This window comes from Phoxinus phoxinus (assembly GCF_949152265.1).
Source record: "Phoxinus phoxinus genome assembly, chromosome: 12".
Classification (NCBI taxonomy): domain Eukaryota; kingdom Metazoa; phylum Chordata; class Actinopteri; order Cypriniformes; family Leuciscidae; genus Phoxinus; species Phoxinus phoxinus.
In genome coordinates, this window is record NC_136887.1 from 8,170,884 (window position 1) to 8,192,773 (window position 21,890).

The 21,890-nt window shown below is 42.8% G+C and overlaps 1 protein-coding gene across 3 annotated transcripts in view; it reads left to right on the forward strand.

The window, feature by feature from the left end:
- Window positions 1-607: 607 nt before the first annotated feature.
- The window catches only part of myot (myotilin), a 38,061-nt gene continuing 16,778 nt past the window's right edge, over window positions 608-21,890 (forward strand). The window contains exons 1-8 of one of the 3 annotated variants that reach the window (XM_079631464.1): window positions 608-771; window positions 3,510-3,562; window positions 5,145-5,292; window positions 6,999-7,055; window positions 7,148-7,289; window positions 8,086-8,109; window positions 8,224-8,343; window positions 9,159-9,315. In XM_079631464.1, the coding sequence (XP_079487590.1) occupies window positions 3,555-3,562; window positions 5,145-5,292; window positions 6,999-7,055; window positions 7,148-7,289; window positions 8,086-8,109; window positions 8,224-8,343; window positions 9,159-9,315 (656 nt within the window). In that variant the 5' untranslated portion in view covers window positions 608-771; window positions 3,510-3,554. Of the gene's footprint in view, window positions 853-3,156; window positions 3,375-3,509; window positions 3,563-5,144; window positions 5,293-6,998; window positions 7,056-7,147; window positions 7,290-8,085; window positions 8,110-8,223; window positions 8,344-9,158; window positions 9,316-21,890 lie in introns of those variants that run through there. The other 2 variants (XM_079631465.1, XM_079631466.1) reach the window with 2 other exon arrangements.

Genomic DNA, 21,890 nt, shown 5'->3' on the forward strand with positions numbered 1-21,890 from the left:
GTTTGAAGAAGTGAGTGCCAGGGAGAAGTGAGTCTTTAGGGAGAGAGTTTGTGGTGAGTGTATGTGCAGTACTTGATCAGCAAGTGATGAGAAACAGGTGTGTATGATCTGCAGTTCATGGAGAGTGGGCAAAGAGTGAAATGAGCCCAGTGCAAGTGTAACCGTAGGATTATAAGAGGAACATATAAATACAATATTGAAGACTAAAAACTTGTGTAGTACTAAGGCTGTGCACAATAAAAAAAACGAGTGAACTGATATACAGGTGTATGGACGGTTGGAATACACCCAAAGAATTCACGTTATATACTAAAAAGAGGATCATAATGGGGCTTGATGGTTCTGATAATCATATTTTCTTTCATGATTGGTGATAGTGGTAAGTAATCAACCTTACAATCCCCCTAGACATGGTCTGGACAATCATTAATAGAAGAGCTTCTTGCATATGTTATTTCTATCCCTGAGGCCGAGTGCATGAGTGTGGTCTATATTTGACACCGAAGTGTTTGGTTCACCCGTTTACTGTGGAGTCAGCTGTGTCAGATGGACAGACTGTAACGTGAGATGAGATTTGAACGTACTTCCTCACTTTACTCTGCACCTTATACCTACCCAGACAACCTGCAGTCAAGCTAGTGAATCTCTTTACCAATAGCCCAGTCTAGTGCCTGTCTCCATTTCTTTTACCGGGTAGAAGACATCCTGTCAAAGAGGGGGGCAGGAAAGATTTGCTGTGCACTCTCTTTGAGAGGGTAAGAGGGCAACAAGGTGGGTTTTTGTCTTTTAACATCCTTTAGCCTTGGTTTTGTCAGCCCACTGGAATTTAGCCCACGCTAACAGGATACACTGGTAAGGCTCCAGGTTGTGAAGTAGATACACTGGTGGGACACGTGCAAAGAAATAGTTTTTCTCAGCATGAGAGGTGGCTAATTAGTTGCTTTGACAGAATGGATATTTGTGTAATTAGACATATTTGTTGATTTGCTCCCAGAGGATTTGCTCATGTTTGACAGACAGACATTACATCGTTGTGCAAAAACTATAACTGACTTCAGTGCTGATACTGAAACATGTATAGGTCCTTAAACATTTTACTATTCAAAAGACTATCCAGATTATTTTGTTAGGAAATATTTGCAAAACAATAATCCAGTTAGTTTAAAGTAGTAAGCAGACAAAGTGTATTAGAATGCAGTCTTTGATGTTCGGCTACATATTTTTGATCAACCAAAAGGAAATGTAATTTAATTTAATATTTTTTTATGATCCATCATGATACTTCAATTGACTTAAACATTTTCAGTGATTCTTTGCAGCACTTTGCAGAACCCTGTTCTAATCTTTCTGTGTGCGATCTGGAGTTTCTAGTTGGTTCTTTGGAGTTTCTTGAAGTTTCATTTTAGGTTCTCCAACAGCATATTAGTTTTTGTGTGATTTAAGGCACCAGTCCGATTTTCAAAATAATTAGTTATTTCTCTAAAAAGTTCTTTATGGAATTTCCATGGAATTTATTTCCTGATGGAATCCCCCTGTAAATCCTTTTTTATTCTAAATGGAACATTTATTTGTTAAGGTGTACCTCACTATTGAATGAAGGCAGTATAAGAATCATATTCACACGGTAATTTGTGGAACCAATAATGATAATTATTACAAGATAATTATTGTTAGTATCCATTGAAACTGACACAGATACATTTTTTTTCTGATTATTTAACAAATCCTCTCCACTCAAAAAAAATGTTTAGCTGTTTGCTCTGTTTACTTAACTAAAATTCGCTAAAGCAACACAAATGTTTACATTTTTACTTTATTTTTGCCAAATAAAACGAAATTTGTCCAATGTTAAGTTAACTTGATCCATTTGTATTGGAACTGCATGAATAATTTTTATTGCATTGACTGCAACTGAGCAGTGGATTTATAGTTCCCAGTATGCTTTGTATAGGGCTGGATAAGGAGTGTACTTTTTGAAATTAAGTGCTTATGTGTTTTGAGTGACGGGAAAGACCTGTTAATGTTTAATGCTCAGTTATTTGACATTTAAAAGAGTTTCTGGTGTTTTTTTTTAACCATTGTGCTGAAGAATAAAGCTTGTGGTTAGGCTGTGGGTGGCTACATTCAATCCAGTTCAATTCAATTCACATTTATTTGTTTTGCACTTTTCACAATAGATATATCCGTCTAAAGCAGCTTTACAGAAAATGCATGAGTCCACATTACATTGTAGAGTGATTTTTTTTTTTTATCAGAGGTGACTAATGTATTTCAGAAATGTTCATATACGAATCACAGTTAGTTAACATCATGTATTTGTGAACATAATGATCACAATAAAAGTTTTCATTGGTGTTTGTTAATTCAGGAGTTGGAGTTGTCTCTCTTCACATGTGTTGGGCATCTAAAGTCTTTATAAGAGGCTAGATCAAAAACTGGAGCTGACACTCTTACCTCAGAATGGGCATCCCGAGATAAAACAGAAAAGCAAATGGACAGAAATTAGAGTATCTGCTGTTCATAACATTTCAAGCAAAGATAATTATGTGCTTTTGATTTGATATAAACAGAGTACAAGGTTATGAGATGCATTATGTGAATGATTGGCTAAAGAGATGCGTCTTTAATCTAGTTTAAACTGGGAGACCGAGTCTGAGCCCAAAATATTATCAGGAAGGCTATTTTTATAGAGTTTAGGAGCCAAATGCAAAAATGCTCTCCCTCCTTTAGTGACTTAGATATCTAGAAGCCCAGAGTTTTGTGATCTTAAAGAGCGTGAAGGATAGGGCGATAGAATACATACGATACAAAGATGCTGTACTCAATAAGGCATAATATTCACAGAATACGATGAAATTGGTGCGATCTCATTGAATTACGATTAATTTTACACATCAGTACAACTACCCTTTAAGTTCAAATCAATCTATACAACTGTGTGGAAATGTGTGTCATAATTTTATTAACTTAGACCAACAAGCTTTTCTTTTTTTGAGTGAGATGGCACTTTCAAATCCAAACCAGGGTGAAAGATTTATCTTACACCATGTGTTTCTAAATGCAACACACTGAAGCCACAACAAAATTAGCCCAGGAGCTGCTCAGGTTTCGTTGCTTCGCTCTATTGAGTACCAGTGAAATGACAGTAAAGGGGTTAGGCTCAGAGCATTGCAATGGATAAAGTCAACGACCTGTTTATCAAACTTGCACATAAAGCAGAAGACACTGAGAGTGCAGAAAAGAGAGAGAGTTTTTAGTCGTGCTCATTTGCAACTTTACACTACTCTACAGGATGACCCTTCTTGGTATTGTTGTTTAGGGTCTACTTTATGCCACATGTTTTTTGTGAATTGGATGTGTATTAAAGGTGACATGTGAGTCTCTCAAAAACATATTACAAATTCCACCTTCCAAAATCTTCCTTTCAACAAATGTGTGTATACTAATAAACATAATAAACCCTTCATTTCGTGCTTATCTCAGTATTTCTCTTTTCTTGAATTTTCTAGTGTCTCCTACTGGGCTCATCAACACGCGCTGGAGATACTGGAAACATGGCACAGTAAGAGACAGACAGATAAAAACATGCTCTTTAAAGATAATAATTTACCCAAAAAATGTCTTTACTCACATTAAATAGTATTTACTCACATTTAAAACCTGTCAGGCTTGCTTTTTTCTGTGGACTATAAATTAAAATATATAAACTGTGCAGGTTACCTTTTTCACGCAGTTACAATGAACAGGTATTCAAGGTTTCATAGTGCCAGAAGTAGTTTCAGTGTGTTCCTTGCATTTAGCAACTGTAAAGACTTAAAAAAATACTGGTAAGATTTTATTTTAACGTGTCCTTGTTACACGTTACATGTAAAGTAATACCTGCAAATTATGCATAATTACCCTAACCCTAAATCAAACCCTGATCCTATAAAACTATAATAAGTACATGTAGTTAATTAATATTAATCAGTAGGCCTACTTAAATGTATAATTACACTGACGCATTAAATGGAAAGTGGAAAGATGGAAAGTGCAACCGAAATACTAGTGCACAAGTTGTGTGATTCCACATTTATATACTTTTAATTTTTTTATTGTTTTGAGAAAAAAGTCACCAGCACAGTTTCAGTTATAGACTTCTGTAAACAGTGCACATGTATGGAATGACACATACATGCGCAGTTCCTCACAACACAATGTCATTTATTATACATTTGATTAAAGTCCCCCTGTAATGAAAATCTAGTTTTTAATGTTGTTTATGTCTATGAGGTTTTTTTAATATGCTTTAAGACAATCCATGTGCAAATTCACAAGTCATTTTCATAAGTCAGTATTTTCTCCTTAAAACTGCAGTGAACTAAAGATTCACTAAAGAAAACGCTGGTGTTTCTGATGTCACAAACTACCCTGTAACCAATCAGATCAATGTGCCGGCGGGCTTTAGCATATCATTAACTATGCCTGTTCTGAAGCAGGGGAGTCTCGAGAGAAATCAGGTTATCCCGGTATATTTTTCTGTTGATATGAAAAAATCATGTACATTGAGCAATATAGCGGATGTATGACGTATTACGATGTTATGATCAACTATATGCTGTTCTGTGTTGTGTTTAACGCGTTTCTAAGGATACTGAGGCAGCGGTCTGACTCTGAGATGGCGAACGGGAACATGGTTCATGTAACATTAGCAACACACTATTAGCTGTTTGATAACATAGCCAAACAAAAGGCTAATCATATAATTACTGTTATGTCCGACGTGCAGCGTTTACCTCAGTATGTTGGCCGAGTGAATCTGTGAGCTGGTGTGAATAAGTGGAGGCGGAGCTAATTAGCATATTCATAAAATCGTGTATACTAAATGAGGCAAGGGTGTAAAGTTACATTCAAGCTATTGTAAGGAATGAAGACGTTTTTGTCACAGGAAAAAACGTTTAAAAATGTAATTTTGGTGATCAATGATGAGTTTAAGGGATAAAATTATTGACTACAGGGGGACATTAACAATTAGTTAGATTTCTCCATCTTAAAGCTTCAATGGTTATATGTGCATTTTAAATGTTTATTATGGATGTCTTAGAACCTTTATGTCATACTTGTTTTGTCATAAACTTTACGACGCTATTTTCTAACTCTTTCAGGGTTCCGAAAAAAACATCAACTATGTCCCTAACTATATCATCCTGTTCCCGTGAAACATCCTCCTCCTCTTCATCATCATCTTCCTCAACAGTGCTTCAGCAGAGACACTCCACTTTAGTACAGCCTCTCTGCATCAGTCCTCAAATGGTAAGAACATAAATATAGATCAAATGATTTCTTGTTTTTAAAGGTAATCAGAGTTGTTGGAGGAACTTTAACCAATCTGCCATTTTTGGGTTGACTACTATACTCTTATCTGAAAATTATGAAAAATTACTTTCTTTAATCTTCGCTGAAACCCTCTTTTTCTTTGCCAAAATGTTTTTATTGTTGTCTTTAAATGTGTGATGCAGGTATATGACAGTGTCCTTCTCAGGGTTTGCTTTTAATGTAATATTTTGTGATTTATAAATGAATGGGCTTTATGCACAGCTGCACTACTTCCTGAACTTTAGCCAGCTCCTTTGTTTCCTGTGTGCCATTATTGGACAAACTGATTAATCCAGGTGTGTCTGATTATTGTTGTTGCTCAGGCACACCTGGATTAATCAGTTTGTCCAATAATGGCAGACAGGAAACAAAGGAGCTGGCTAAAGTTCAGGAAGTTGTGCAGCTGTGCATAAAGCCCATTGCTTGCTAATGCTCTGCACTAAACTGAGTTTTGCACCCCATGCTTTCAGATCATCAGGATCTCCGCCTGACCGTAAAACATGTACAAAGTACAATAGTTTTTTTTTTACCAGTTTCCACAATCAAGCATTAAACTTAGAAGTGTACGTTTAAAGAAAAAAAGTGATAAAAAACTCTCACATGAATCCACCATTTTTATTCGACCAAAGCACAGTGAGTTGTGGGCCATGTTAGCCGTCAAAGCCGGGCTATTCAGTTCTGTTCCTAATCAAAGTTTAGTTCCAGTCCTGATCAAACATGCCTGCCTGTAATAACCAAGTAATCCTAAAGACCTTGATTAGCTGGTTTTGATGTGTTTAATTATTTGAAACTAAATTCTAGAAGGAAAGGAATTCAATAGTCCTGCGTTTAAATGTGTATGGATCTGCACTCCAACAATCCACAAGATAAAGCAGACCATCCTGGTATCTTTGGTATACTCATTGAAGCACAGTCACTGCGATCTGTGATCCCATATAAAGAAAGTAAAATGATGTGCATATCAGATGATCAATACGGGTTGCGATTTGTCCCACATTTTACAGACCTGCACATAGTTAAAGGACAAGTTTGGTATTTTACACTTAAAGCCCTGTTTTCAGATCGTTTCTGATTAAATAGAACGGTTAAGATTCAAATTTGGACACAAATTTTAATCTTAACCGTCCTATTTAATCAGAAACGATCTGAAAACAGGGCTTTAAGTGTAAAATACCGAACTTGTCCTTTAAACAAACACATAAGGATTTTGCAGTGTCGAGAATACTAATTGCAAATATAGTAAAGAAATCAATTTTTCACAAGAAGTAGTCAAGAAGCTCATTTGCGCGTGATTGCATTTTAGCATCTTAGTGATGGAGCTAATCTCTGCGGGACAGTGTCTCTCCATGACCCGAGTCACCCCTGTAGTGTCTGATGAGACTCTTTGACAAAATGCGAAGTACAGTATATTTGGCATCAGTGAACAGCTAAACAGTCAGTTATCAAGTGTGTTTTTCAGCTGGAGGAAGTAGAGACGTTAGGAATTCATATTTTTGTGAATGAAAAAAATTGTCATAGTGAATTGAATGTTCTTAAATATGACAGTGTGTTATGCATATGTATATATATATATAAATTTTTTTATAGATAACCATACTTCCAGCCTAAACAAATTGTTGATCTGTGTTTTTGTCATGGTTCAGGTTCAGAACATAAATCATGGTTCAGGAAATGCTGGAGTTTCTCCAACATTTGTCAAGGTAATAAACAATAACATAAAGCTGAAGTTGACGGGATCAGTATCAGCTTGTGATCTGACGCTGTGCGCTCTGATGTGGTTGTGTCCTGACAGCGTCTCCATGACGTGAGCACCGTGAAGGGGCAGCTGGTGGTCCTGGAGTGCAGGATCAGAGGAACTCCTCCACTGCAGATCTCCTGGTTCAGAGAGAATGAGCAAATCCTTGATTCGGCAGACTTCCGTATTCTTAGAAAGAGTGAGTGGAAGATGTAGCATTATTTGACATGTTCTCTGTTGTTTAAAGGAATAGCTCACCCCAGAATGAAAATACGGTCAATGACAGTAATCTTTACACAGCTTTTTTCATACAATAACAAATCATAGTGACCATGTCTGGGAAGCTTAGCCTGGGAAAACCCTGACGAACTTCCGGCAAATGTGAGATTTGCTCTGCAAGTCAGTCTGGCCAAGAGCCCATTCAAGCCCATTTCAAATTTTTACCAATCGAGGCACCAATCACAAGCGTTGAGGCGGGCTTTACACGATGACGATCGCTCTGACTGGTTTTAGGTCTATCCAGAGCGATGTCCGTTGGTGACGCCCCTTTGGAAATGGTCTGTGAATGAACCTTCCCCAGACCCACTCTCAGTTACGACTGAGAAGGGTCTGGTGTCAACCAGGCTATGGGAAGATATAAAAAGAAAAGGGAAAAAATGCACCATAAAAGTAGTCCATATGACTTGTGTACTATATTCCAAGTACGGTAGCTTTGTGTGAAGACCAAAATTATTATTTTTTTTGCTGTTGTTGTTTTTTACATTCACTATTCAACAATATGCACAAAAATGTTTTTGGTATCAGTGACACTTTGGCATTTGTGCACTATTTTCAACCTGAATACAAAGGATACAAAATACCAGCATATACTATAGGTTTAATTTGTCAAGAAATTGCATTTGAACTATTGCTTTAAAGATAATAATAAGTATAAATCACCTTCTAAATCACCTTCTAACTAAAACTGTTTCTTACTTTATTTTTGTCCTTGTCAGAGGCAAGTTCAGCTTCTGTTCCTGGTGAGTAGACATATCTCTCAAATGGATGGTGCATAAAGGGATGGACTTATTCGTCTTTTGAGAGATAAACAAACAAGAGTTAAAAGCCTGACGAATATGTTTGTTTTATTGCAGAGGAATTGTGCACCCTAGTGATCACAGAGGCTTATCCAGAAGATTCTGGAATATTTAAATGCACGGCAACGAATCAGTTTGGAACAGCAACATGTAGTGCCATGCTTGAAATATATACAGGTAACTGGGTTGTTTATTTGGTTCAATGCATGCTTACAAATAAATCTAAATGAATGTATGATGATGTATATATAATTATATTATTATTTTACAGAAGTACATTACATGATAAACACAAGTACATGGTAAAACACAAAAATAAAAACACACAGCTTAATTTTCTTGACACAACATGATGATGACGACTCCTGTACACAAAAGAAACACAAAAGCCCATGTATCTCGATGGTCCCAAACAATCTGAACCTCAGAAAGAGTACGCATGACTAGAACACCTGTTATTCAGTCAATTCTACATTCCTCTACTCACTGTTTAATACATTGTACCAAGTTTAAATCCATTCAATGGAATTATGCAGAAAAAACAAGGCAGCAGATTCCATTTGGGCGTTTTAATGAATTTATCTATTTTACGGATCCATATGTATATAATTGATCTATTTATCTAAAACGACAAGTGAAGAAATATACTACATTCAATGTTTAAAGGAATAGTTCACTTTTTATCATTTACTCACCCTCAAGTTGTTCCAAACCTGTATGAGTTTCTTTCATCTGCTGAACACAAAGGAAGATATTTTGAAGAATGTGGGTAACCAGACAGTTGATGGACCCCATTGACTTCCACAGTAGTAAAAAAAAATACTATGGAAGTCAATGGAGCCCATCAACTGTTTGGTTACCCACATTCTTCAAAATATCTTCCTTTGTGTTTAGCAGAAGAAGAAAACTCATACAGGTTTGGAACAACTTGAGGGTGAGTAAATGATGAAAAGTGAACTATTCCTTTAATAATATAATTGTGTTCTTTCAAGACCTAGAGGAGGTATTGGGAGATGAGGACGAGCCTTCCTCCATAAGCTCAGCTGGACTAGAGCAAGATGAGCAACCCTTGTTACTACAAGAAACACTAATTCCTCCTCCAGAATGGCCTGACAGTTCTGAGGAAGAGACTGCCACCCCTGCAGCACGGTAGGATGTTTTCCAGCATCTGAGGCATTGCTAGAATTTTAAAATGCAGAGGTCAACCAAAGATCAGATTTAAAATCATATTTGGAAAATACAGTAATGCTACAAAGAAATCTGTAAAAAAAACAAGTGGGAAAATGCAGATGACTCTTGGCTTGGTTAGCGTTAGAGTAATTTGCTGTCAGGCAGGAAGTACAGAAATCCAAGAAGTCCAGAAGAAAAAGCCTTGCAGCCACTGTTCAAGTTTTTCTCATCTAAGCTGCTCGTGTGCCCGGTCACACACTTCTGTTGTCGCCAAAAAAGAAAACAAATTATAAACCCTGCGTAGAGGGCAGAAACAAAATATATGCGTTCTCTTACGTAGAGTTCTCTCGTACTGCGTCGAAGAACGCTACGGGAAAGATATTTCTTTGTCGAGATTGAAGCCTAAAATTAATCCTTAATTTTGTAATAATGTAAAACGCTTTTCTGAAGCATACAACCTAGGCGGAGCAATACAGCTCACCCATTGGCTGCTCTGCCAGAAAAGCACAGCCTATGCGAGGCCAGGACGCTGACCAATGAGGACGCTTCGCGCCCTTCTGCGTCACCTCCCGCCCAAACAGGCGTGGCCTAGGCCTATAAATACGAGCATAGCTGTCTAACACGCCGATTTTCTTAAATTCAACGAAGCTGCACGCATCGCTGGATTGATTCGAGCCGCCACAGCCGTTTGGAACAAGCACCTCAGCAGGACGAGCCCTTACCTGAAGCCGCTGGTCATCGCCGCCTTCAGCCGCCGTTCCCTGCTGCGCTTCTCCGGCGTGGATATATCCTTTCAGTTTTGTGTGTGTTTTGTGTGTGTGTTCGCCTACCGCGGCACACATTTTTTCCTCACAAAAGAGCAACGAGTGTCTTTTTAAAGATGTCTCGCGTTTCCTGCGGCTCCTGCCGAGCCGCGCTCATCGACGGGGACCACCACGAACTGTGTGTTTCCTGCTTGGGCGAGGAACATGCAGCTCTCGCTCTCGGTGATGGCGGCTGCCATCACTGCGACATGATGCCAATCGCGACTCTGCGGACTCGCCTTGCATCTTTCGCCGAGACTGCTCAACCGCCCCCTGTAGCGCCGCGCCGTAAGAAGCGCCGCGCTCAGCGGGTCCCGGAACCTCCCTCCACGAGGAGCTCGCCGCCGCCACCGCCGCTAGCTCCTCTCAACGTGTCGCTTGAGTCGCTCACCGACGGACAACAGCCGCAGCACGCCGCTTTGTCCGTTATGGAGGACGACCAGCAAGCCGTATCAGAGGGGGATGACGATTGCTGTTCGCTTCTCGCTTCGGAGAGCGAGGGATGGGCGAGCTCTGTGGACCTCCCCTCCCCCGCCGTTCCGGAACGTCGAGGAGGGAAGATCAGCATCGAAGCAGAGCTGATGCGTCTGCTCACACAGGCCGTATCGAGCCTCGGCCTCGAGTGGTCGACGCCCGAACAACCTGCACTCAACCGGCTGGATGGCCGCTTCCTCGCTGGAGACCGCGCTGCGCCCCCCTCCAGACATGCACCCTTTCTTCCTGAGCTTCACGAAGAGGTAGCGAAATCGTGGAAGGCGCCATTTTCAGCCAGAGTACGTACTTCTGCCTCGCCAGCATTCTCCGTAGTGGACGGTGCTCGAGACAGAGGCTACCACGCTCTCCCTCCGGTCGAGGAGGCTGTAGCGACTCACCTTTGCCCACCCTCTGCTGGACGGCGGGCTAAGGGAGTCCTACCATCTAAAGCTTGCCGCACTTCGTCAGCTCTGAACGGCCGCGTGTATTCCGCCGCCGGACAAGCTGCATCGGCGCTGCACACCATGGCGGTGCTCCAAATCCACCAGGCTAACCTCCTCTGCAAGCTAGACGAGGAAGGCCCGGGCGCGATCAGTGTTCCGGACTTACGTAGCGCCACAGACCTCGCTCTTCGCGCTACAAAGTCCGCCGCACACACCATCGGCAGGATTATGGCCTCAGCTACTGTTTCCGAGAGACATTTGTGGCTGACTCTCTCCGAAATGGCGGAGTCGGAGCGCTCTGCGTTCCTCGACGCTCCCATTTCACCGACTGGCCTCTTCGGATCCTCCGTGAAGGACTTCGCGGACCGATTCGCCGAGGTACAGAAGACTTCGCAGGCCATGAGACATTTTCTGCCAAAGGGCTCCAGTTCCGCAACAGGCCGCCCTAAACAGCCGCCTGCCCGAACTCAGCAGCGCCCCGCGCCCGCCGCACCGGCCCAGCAGCAACAGGCCCGAGAGAGACCACGGTCTCGCTCCGCCGGACGCCGCCCGCCACCGCGTGGTCCTCGGCCCAAGATCTCACTCAAGCCCGAGGCCTCGGCGCCATCCTAGCCCTGCTAGGAAAACGACGGTGTTCGGGTCCCGCTGCGGCCGGACTTCCACCAAAGATTTTCGCTTGTACAGCCCTAAGTTCCGCGTTTGTACCAGTGTATTTAGCAGCCAACAAACCGGCCGTAAAGCCCGTTTGCCTGCACACAAACGCCGTTTTCACGGCGACCCAGATAAATCTAAAAAAGAGTTTAATTTCTGGTGTTCCGGCCAAGGCCGATGGTGTAATGTGTGTAACTGCAATGCCCACCCAGTGCCCATTCATTCACACAAGCACAGCCCCGTTCAACACAGGGTTTGCACACATAAAATCGGCTCATGCCGGTTGTGCTTTACATGTAGTGAGCGTGCCCACTATCCAGTGCCCACAACCACTACACACTGCACGTTCCGCGGTTTCTGTAAAAACGAAACTAACGAACGGTCAGTCAGTACACAAACACAGTGTCCCCGGTGTTATAAATGTGCCCGCCACCAAGCGCCCACGTTTATTCACAAACATAACGAGCCCCGTAGGGCTCGCCCCGCGTGCTCTCTCTCAACTCAGAGAGTCGAGCGCGCGCGGGACGCATACTGTGTTAAACATGTCCCCCGCCTCAGACGCCACGGCGTCCATGTTACAGCACACGGTTGCTCTCGTGTCGCCGCCATTTCGCGACCAGGGCCCAGATTACATTCAACCCCTAGTCACACGTGCACATGCATGGGAAAGACTTCCCGGGGTCTCAGAATGGGTGCTAGAGACTATAAAAAGAGGCTATTCGCTACAGTTTCATCGACGCCCTCCCCGTTTCACGGGAAAAGTCGAAACCACGGTAAAAACAGAAGTAGCACATCTACTTCGAGCCGAAATAGCGAAGCTATTGAGCAAAGGGGCCATAGAGCCTTTATCTCAAGCTCAGAGCGAAGGGGGTCTGTACAGCAGATATTTCCTGGTACCAAAGAAAGACGGGGGTCTCAGACCCATTTTAGATCTAAGGCGTCTGAACAAAACGCTAACAAAGCGGAAGTTCAGAATGCTCACGACCAGAAAAATCCTCGCGCAAATTCACCGAGGAGACTGGTTTATGGCGATAGATCTGAAAGACGCGTATTTTCACATACAAATTGCGTCACGTCACAGGCGATTTTTGAGATTCGCCTTCGAGGGCCGGGCATATCAGTACACAGTCCTGCCATTCGGCCTATCCCTAGCACCTCGTACATTTACAGTGTGCATGGACGCGGCGCTGGCACCCCTGAGACTCCGAGGCGTTCGAATTCTGAACTATTTGGACGATTGGCTGATTCTAGCTCAATCGCCGTCAGAACTCGCTCACCACAAGACGCTAATACTCGATCACCTCGAGTGCTTAGGTCTGAGAGTCAATTGGGAGAAAAGTTCACTGTTTCCCAGTCAAAGGATCTCCTTTTTAGGACTGGATCTGAACTCACTGTCTATGACAGCACGTCTGTCATCACAGCGCAGGCGAAATACCCTGCAAATGGCGAAATCCTTCCGCAGCGGCCACATAGTGCCGCTCAGGAGATTTCAGAAAATGCTGGGCCTCATGGCCTCAGCCTCTACAGTGCTGCAGTTGGGCCTGCTGCGCATGCGCCCACTACAGTTCTGGTTGAGAACGCGCGTACCGCGCCGAGCATGGTTACACGGTCGTTATCGCCTCAAGGTCACTCAGGAATGCATTTCAGCCCTGACACCATGGAGAGCGTCAGACTGGTACCGGTCAGGTGTAAGCCTGGGGACTTCCTCGAGCCTGAAGGTGGTGTCCACGGACGCGTCCACCTCAGGCTGGGGAGCACTGCTCGACGGCAGACCGCTCTTTGGCCAATGGGCAGAGCGAGCCAAACTACCGCACATAAACTGCCTGGAAATGATGGCGGTGGACTTTGCGCTGAGGCGTTTCTGTCCCCGGATAAAAGGACACCACGTCCTGGTCCGCTCGGACAACGTGTCGGTAGTAGCCTACATAAACCACCAGGGTGGCCTGAGGTCCCGAAACCTATTCAGGTTAGCGGAACGCATACTGGTGTGGGCCCAGCACAACCTGCGCTCGTTAAGAGCAATACACGTGCCAGGCCACTTGAACGTAGGCCCGGACAGACTCTCACGGAACAATGTTCCTACGGGAGAGTGGTCCCTACACACACAGACAGTGCGTCTGCTGTGGAAAAGGTTCGGCAGAGCGGAAATAGACCTGTTTGCAAACCAGGAGAACGCTCACTGCCCAGAATTCTTTTCGAAGAGCGCGAACGCGCTGGCCAGAGTCTGGCCCCGCCGTCCGCTCTATGCCTTTCCTCCTGTCTCACTCCTGCCTCAAGTGCTGGAGCGTATCAAGGAGAGCGGATGCTCGGTACTACTGGTTGCTCCATACTGGACGAATCAGACCTGGTTCCCAGCTTTGATGCGACTGAAAAGTACTGCCCCGTGGCCGATTCCAGTGAGGAGAGACCTCCTCTCACAGGCCAAGGGCGCGATTCTGCATCCTCACCCCGAGCTTTGGTCCCTACACGTATGGGCCATAAACGGGTACCCGCTAACCTCCCAAGAGGAGTGTTAGACACGATCGAGCAAGCTAGGGCTCCGTCTACTAGACGGCTCTACGCTTCCAAATGGTCGGTGTTCTCTGGATGGTGTTCAGATCAAGGTCTGTCACCACTTCAGTGTGGAGAACCGGAGATTCTCTCCTTCTTGCAAGAGCTATTGGATAAGGGAAGAACCCCATCCACGCTCAAAGTCTATGTGGCTGCCATATCAGCGTTCGTTAATCCAACGCTTGGCCGTTCACTAGGCAGGAACGACCTGGTGGTCCGCTTCCTGAGAGGCGCCAGGAGGTTAAACCCTCCAAGGCCTCCTTCAGTCCCCGTTTGGGACCTTTCTACAGTGTTGAACGCTATGAAAGGGGCCCCTTTCGAGCCTATTCACTCAGTTGACATGAAACACCTGTCTTTCAAGACCGTGTTTCTTTTGGCTCTCGCTTCAGTGAAGCGTGTGGGAGACTTGCAAGCGCTCTCAGTAAGAGCTTCTTGTATGGAGTTCGGGCCAAACGACTCTGTAGTCGTATTGAAACCGAAGCATGGGTACGTGCCTAAGTCCCTCAACACACCGTTCAGGGCTCAGGTCATCTCCCTGTCGGCCCTGCCGGCTTCAGAGGACGGAAATAGCTCCCTTTGCCCGGTCAGGGCATTAAGAGCTTATGTGTCCCGCTCCGCTGTTTTTCGACAGACGGAGCAGCTCTTTGTTTCGTTCAGCGGACGCTCCAAGGGGCGAGCCGCGACGAAACAGAGTCTGTCTCGATGGGTAGTGGACGCCATTGCGCTAGCCTACGCATCTAGAGGTTTGGAATGCCCTTTGGGCATCAGAGCACACTCCACGAGAGGCATGGCCTCTTCATGGGCTTGGTATAGCGGAATCTCGTTACAAGATATCTGTATGGCGGCAGGCTGGGCCTCCCCGTCTACATTTATTAGGTTCTATAACCTAGAGGTTCCTGCGTTGCAGGCTAAACTGCTCTCGGTCTAGAAGACTATGTATTAGTGTCCTGCCCCGCGCTGCGGCCCAGGTCACTTCAGTGTTAATATGTATATGTGTTCCTGCCCCGCTGTGCGGCCCAGGTCACTTCAATGTTTAAGCATCACTCACTGACAATGTGTCCCATGAGCATGCTATTACCCCTCATATATATCTATATTTACATATATATGCTATTATGCCTTAAGAGGCACTACTATAAAGGGATGATGCTAATTTAGCCGCTCTCCCTATACTTCTTGGGGTAGGCACTTGTATACCAGGGCGCGCGCGCCCTTAGGTGTCTGTGTCGGTCCAAGAGCACGCACGGCGTTTTACATGGGGTTCCCGTAGCGTTCTTCGACGCAGTACGAGAGAACTCTACGTAAGAGAACGTACTCGGTTACTAACGTAACCTCGGTTCTCTCTAGAAGAGGGAACGAGTACTGCGTCTCATGGCCGTGCGTGTCCGCGCTGCGTCGCTTCATTGACGAAAATCGGCGTGTTAGACAGCTATGCTCGTATTTATAGGCCTAGGCCACGCCTGTTTGGGCGGGAGGTGACGCAGAAGGGCGCGAAGCGTCCTCATTGGTCAGCGTCCTGGCCTCGCATAGGCTGTGCTTTTCTGGCAGAGCAGCCAATGGGTGAGCTGTATTGCTCCGCCTAGGTTGTATGCTTCAGAAAAGCGTTTTACATTATTACAAAATTAAGGATTAATTTTAGGCTTCAATCTCGACAAAGAAATATCTTTCCCGTAGCGTTCTTCGACGCAGTACTCGTTCCCTCTTCTAGAGAGAACCGAGGTTACGTTAGTAACCGAGTACGTTTTAATTTGATTGCATTCAAGCCATTTGGTTGCATTTTAGTGAAGGACAAATAACTGCATTGTTAATGATCGTTTCATTATTATTTCATAAGGAGAATGATCTGAGCCAAATCAGTCGCTGTTGGAATACTTTAATGATTACAGTAGCCAACAAATGAGCTCAATAGGAGAGGCACTGTAAATGAATGGCAAAAACGCATAACATTTTTCCGGTTTTATTTGAAAACACGGTGTCGTGTAAACAGTCTCTAAGTTCAACCTGAAAAGAAGCACAAGGAACAAAGACACTGGAAAGAAAGAACCAAGAAACCAAACATAACCCTGACAAAGGGATGTTTAATTGAGCTCAGTTTATATGCTTTAATTTGTTAATTTTATATTATATAATCTACACAAGGGGATTGTTAACTATTAAGTTATAATTGTTACAGTTATGTATAGATAAAAAAACAAGAAAGTTAATTCACATATAAATGTAATCATTCTCAAATTCACAAATAAATGAGATCTACAATGCGATGAGATTAACATTTGTTGAACTGTGTGCATATTCTTGGATCTCTTCATGTGCATTTCTGCATTCCAAGCCACATGTAGGTTTTTAAGTTAGTTCTCTGTCTGGTATTGTCTTTATGTACTAGAGTGTGTTCATGCATTTAGATTCTCCTGTTATCGCCTGCGTTTGATTAAAGACTTTGTATCAGCACTTCCTCGAGTGTAGTGTGACTAGAACACACCTGAAGCCTGACAACCAGTACCCCCTGATAGCCGGCTGCTTCTGTGAGTGTTTGTGTAAGCGCTCTGTGAAGGATTTACAACATTTTTTTGCAGCGTTGAGCTTTATAGCCAATCACAGACATATATGTGGAGCGTGTGTGAACACAATGGCCAATCAGAAGTGCTTAAGTTTGTCAGAATCCGCTCAACACAGCAAAGTTTTTGCTCAGACTTCAGAACGAGTCTTGAAGTGTAAATGCCAAATAATAATTTTTTGTTCATTTTATTACTAACTTTTCAAATCAGTCGCTCGGTGACTTTTCACAAACAGATTTATAAATATAAAATAGTAATTGCTAGCATTTTGTTTTATGATCTGTCCTGACAGTGATTCTTTTTTATTTAATTTATAAATAGGATAAGTTTATATTACATACTGTTTCTTGACATTTATTTTGGATTTATTGTCAGTTCTGGGTGCAATAATAAGCATTATCAAAACTGGGTACAATGAGATGACATTATTCTACTCACCCTTCAACCATCGAACATTAACAAGAAAATGTAAAAATGTTAAAGCATCAGAAAATAACAACAGAGCTCTTAGCATAGATATTCTAATCTGATAATAGAACAATAAGGAAATTGTACAGCTCATTCAGTCAAACTGACCGATAAAGATTAGCTCAACTTTTTAAATTATTTGCTTCAGTCTTTTTGAATAGAACTTTGGGCTCTGGGCTCTGGTTTGGTATCAACATGGCTTATGCTGTGACGGCTCTTTCTGCTGAAATTTTGCAACTTGAAGCCTTTGACTTTCGGTACAAACAGAACAGAGAAATCTTGACAAAGAAACCATCTATTATCATAGCTTGGTTTATATTCACCTTTTTCCTAACAGCCTACTGCATTTTAGATTATGGGAGGCACTTCCAGTTTGGGAAAGTTCTACTCAAAAAGACTGAAGCAAATAATTTAAAAAGTTGAGCTAATCTTTATCGGTCAGTTTGACTGAATGAGCTGTACAATTTCCTTATTGTTCTATTATCAGACTAGAATATCTATGCTAAGAGCTCTGTTGTTATTTTCTGATGCTTTAACATTTTTAAATTTTCTTGTTAATGTTCGATGGTTGAAGGGTGGAGTAGAATAATGTCATCTCATTGTACCCAGTTTTGATAATGCTTATTATTGCACCCAGAACTGACAATAAATCCAAAATAAATGTCAAGAAGCAGGAATATACTGTATCTATTGCCCTGTACTCCCATATTTCAGTTATCAAAACTATCATGTGGGCAATTCACATTTGGCTAAGCCCTGCCCCCCTTAGTTACTGTTACTACGCCCGTCAACTTCATCTGGGCTCTGGTTTGGTATCAACATGGCTTATGCTGTGACGGCTCTTTCTGCTGAAATTTTATCAAACTTTTATAAAGCAGCAAATAAAGTATCCGATAGAAGTAGGCAGAAAGGTCTGCAGTATGCGTTCGAAGGCTATATTCAAGACATACAGGAGAAACGCAAGCAACAACAAGGCATCCAAATAGAGGCAAAAGCATAATGGTCACAGTCAAAACATGAACCACCGCATATCCTAATCGAGACGGAGGCTGGGACTAACAATATCAAGAGCAACACTGTTCATGCAAAGAAGGGTAGGTCTCTATTCACTTCTAGAATCGTTATTACAAAGCAAACGGACTAACTTACGCGAGTATAAAGTTGTATTTATTAGCAGCGTGTGCTAGCGTATCAACAATTAGGGTAGAGAACCGAAATCATAACCTAAAACTGTCTAACTAGTATAACTTCACAGTAAATTTAAAAGCAAAATGTATCTTAGAGCACAAAAGTGTGCTTGTTGATCCTTGAGGGGTTTCGCTGACTGTGAGGACGTCCACAGTTTAATCCAAAAACTACACTTGTCAGGATTTGACTTCGGTTTTGGGAAGGGAAAAAAACGGACACCCCCCTCCAACCTCTCTGGAAAACGTGTATCTTTGTTACAAATGCCCCAGGCACAACGTTTAACCATATTTTTGATAAAACTACGACGTAATAGCCTGCCGAGACCAAAAATATGAGACGCCGGTGTTAAAGTCAGTGGAGCGCTGTGAAAAAGTGTCGGACCTCTGTGGGAGCTCGTTCTTGGCTGCGCTGTGATTGGTCAATCTACATTCTAGGGTGTGGCTTAGCCAAAGGCGAATTAACAGTTGGCTATGAGGCTACCATCAAAGAGTGGAGGCACTAGCTAGACAGCAGTCTTCATGTCACGAATATGTTGGTTTTTTTGTGTTCTTGTTCTGTTCTTTTCGACTGTGTTCTCAATCCTTGTTTGTTTCCATAGTTACTGATTATGTTACACACCTGTCTAGTTCTGTTGATTAGTCTTCTTGTGTATTTAAGCCCTGAGATTACCTTAGTTCCTTGCCTAGTGTTACCTTTATGTTCTAGCATGTAGTGCTTGGTTTTCCCTGGTGTTCATTAAAAGTCAGTTTTAGATCTGGCATGCGTAAAGGCATGTGTGCCCCTGGGGACGTGTCAAAATGACTCTTCATTCACCATCTGCCTCATGGATGAGGTTAATGCCAGTCCCACTCCAAACCATAGACTGTAAAAAAAGATGCACAACACAACTTCACTGTCTTCCATTTTAGAAAAGTGAAAAGTCGCCAATATGGCGCTGACATCATAGCAGTAGTGAGCGTGAACTGGAGCCGCGGTATCAAGGCCCTGCCCACATTCCCGCAGAATTGGTTAGTACAGTTTACTGCAGAACAACTCATTATGTCAGTGTAAAATAAACAGTTACGGAAATGTAGAAATTAAAGTTAAAGCTCCAATCTCCTCCTTTATATATCCCGGAAAGTAAAAAAAAACACTTGAACTTACATCAGCCTGATAAAAAAGCTACCTAAAATGACAGAAACCATCTTTGGAAAAATGTTTGAATGAAGTGTAATTTGATTTAGTTAGTCTCACATCCCATTAGATTACATGGGAGGGCGGGTTTATGACCTATACTGGCGATCAAAACGCTTTGGCTTCACTTTTCACGACTTGTGCGGCACACTTGCTCCAAACCCAGATCCCAGCCAGACTTCAGACACGGACCAAGGGCTAAGCCCACTGCAGCCTGGTAGAGTGCAGACTCCACGAAGAAAACATGCCAGAGACTACTGAGGCCATCTTCGTCCCAGAGCCCATGTCCCACAGAGATGCTAACCAGGTGTGTGAGCACCAACGTCCGTCAAGGTGGACATATTAGTGGAGTGCGAGGGCATGAAGTGGAGCCCCGACCATACTTCTGCTGCTGAGGGTTAGCTGTGCCAGGTTTCTACATCAGTCGGCTCCATATTGGCTTCTACCTCCCTCGGCTCCACCTTATTACCTCCGGCTCGCATTGGTCAATCGTCACTCTCCCTACACCATGGACTTCCGGGCCTTCGGCTGAGCCTCGTCCCTCCACCTCTTAGGCTCCATCGGGCTCCTCCTTGGTCCTCGGTCCCACCGGATACACCTCAGTCCTCCGGCACCATGGCTCCCCCCTTAGCTGCTCATCATCGCAGCTCCACCTTGGCCTCCAGGACCTAAAGTGTTGACCGGTCTCCTTGGCTCCGCCTGGGTCTCTAACTCTCCTGGCTCCACCACTGGTGGTTAGATCTCTGACTCCAACCTGGCTCCTCCCACCATCGGTTTCACCGTGGTACTTTATCCTGGCTGTGCTCTTGGTCATCATCTGGATCCTCCCTCCATCTCCTCTGGTGGTTTCCGTCCATCAGCCCCTCCTTGGTCACAACCCTCTCCAGCTCCACGTCCTCTTCCAGAGCCCCCACTCTCCCTCCTCTGTTGGACTTTGCTATTTAGTTACAGTCCGAGGACGTGTCTTTTGGGAGGGGGTGTAATATCACAAGTATGTTAGTTTCTTTGTGGGTTTTTTTGGTTCTGTTAATGTTTGCCTGTGTTTCTATGGTTTCTGATTATGTTTTGCACCTCTCTAGTTCTGTTGATTAGCCTCCTTGTGTATTTAAGCCCTGAGATTTCCTTAGTTCCATGTCTAGTGTTAACGTTATTTTATAGCGTGTAGTTCTTGGTTTTTACTGGTGTTCAGTAAAAGTCAGTTGTATCGTGGATTACTGCAGCTAACCCTAACACTTCACAACAAGAATAAATCAAGTGAGCAGATTTACTCAGTATTCTATGTCTACAGTGTGTATTATCCGTGTGTTGAATGGGTGGTTGCTCAGGAATGGAGGGGGCGTATGTCTGCTGCTCACATAGTTTTCTATAGATAAACAGCCCACCAGTATCTCATTGAGTGAACAGATGCCAAAGAATCGCACTACCCATTTCAAACCAACTTTACTGGCTAGCAAAATCATTTCAAAGAGCAGGTAAGCACAAGATTTCTAATCTGAATCATAATCTTTTACACTTTCTTGCAGTCAGAATGACTAGAAAATCAATGTATCTGTTTTAACAACTTTATTTATCCAAAATATCAATGTAATCATTCTTTTTAATACATAACCAGTCCTTATTTTGCCTTCCTTTTCAGTAGATAAAATAAAATGTCTTCTTTGCTTTATAAACTGTAAGTTTGACCCCTGTTGGTCATACAATATGATGACTTCATCGCTGAAGCTTTTTGACCTTTAACTCATTGCTGTGTGTTTGTGTCATATAGGATGCACTGTTAGTTTAGAAAGTATTATTTTATGTTAAGCATTTGCTTCTGGTGTTGTGATAAAGATTTTTTTTGTCATTATGTACAAGGCTACATTTTTTTTAATGTAAACATTCAAATTATTAAAATAACTAAATAAAAATGTTTGATTTGTACAGCAAAGAAACGTTTTAGATTCTATTAAAATTTCTGCACTTCTTTCTTTCACTAATAAAACAAGTAAATTTGTGAGACTGACTCAAAACTTCTTTGTACAGATGCTCAAATGTTTTTCAATTTTAACTCTTTTGAATATTCTCAAATCATGCTGGATAACATGATCATCAGGATTGGTTCATGTCAGCTTGAGTGCTGCTGTCAATAAAGCAAAAGGGACATGTCTGATACTAAGACATTCTCTAATTCATGGTCACAATCAAGTTGCTATGCTGATTATTTAACTCATTTTGGAATTTACTAACATAATGGACAGTAACCACATTGA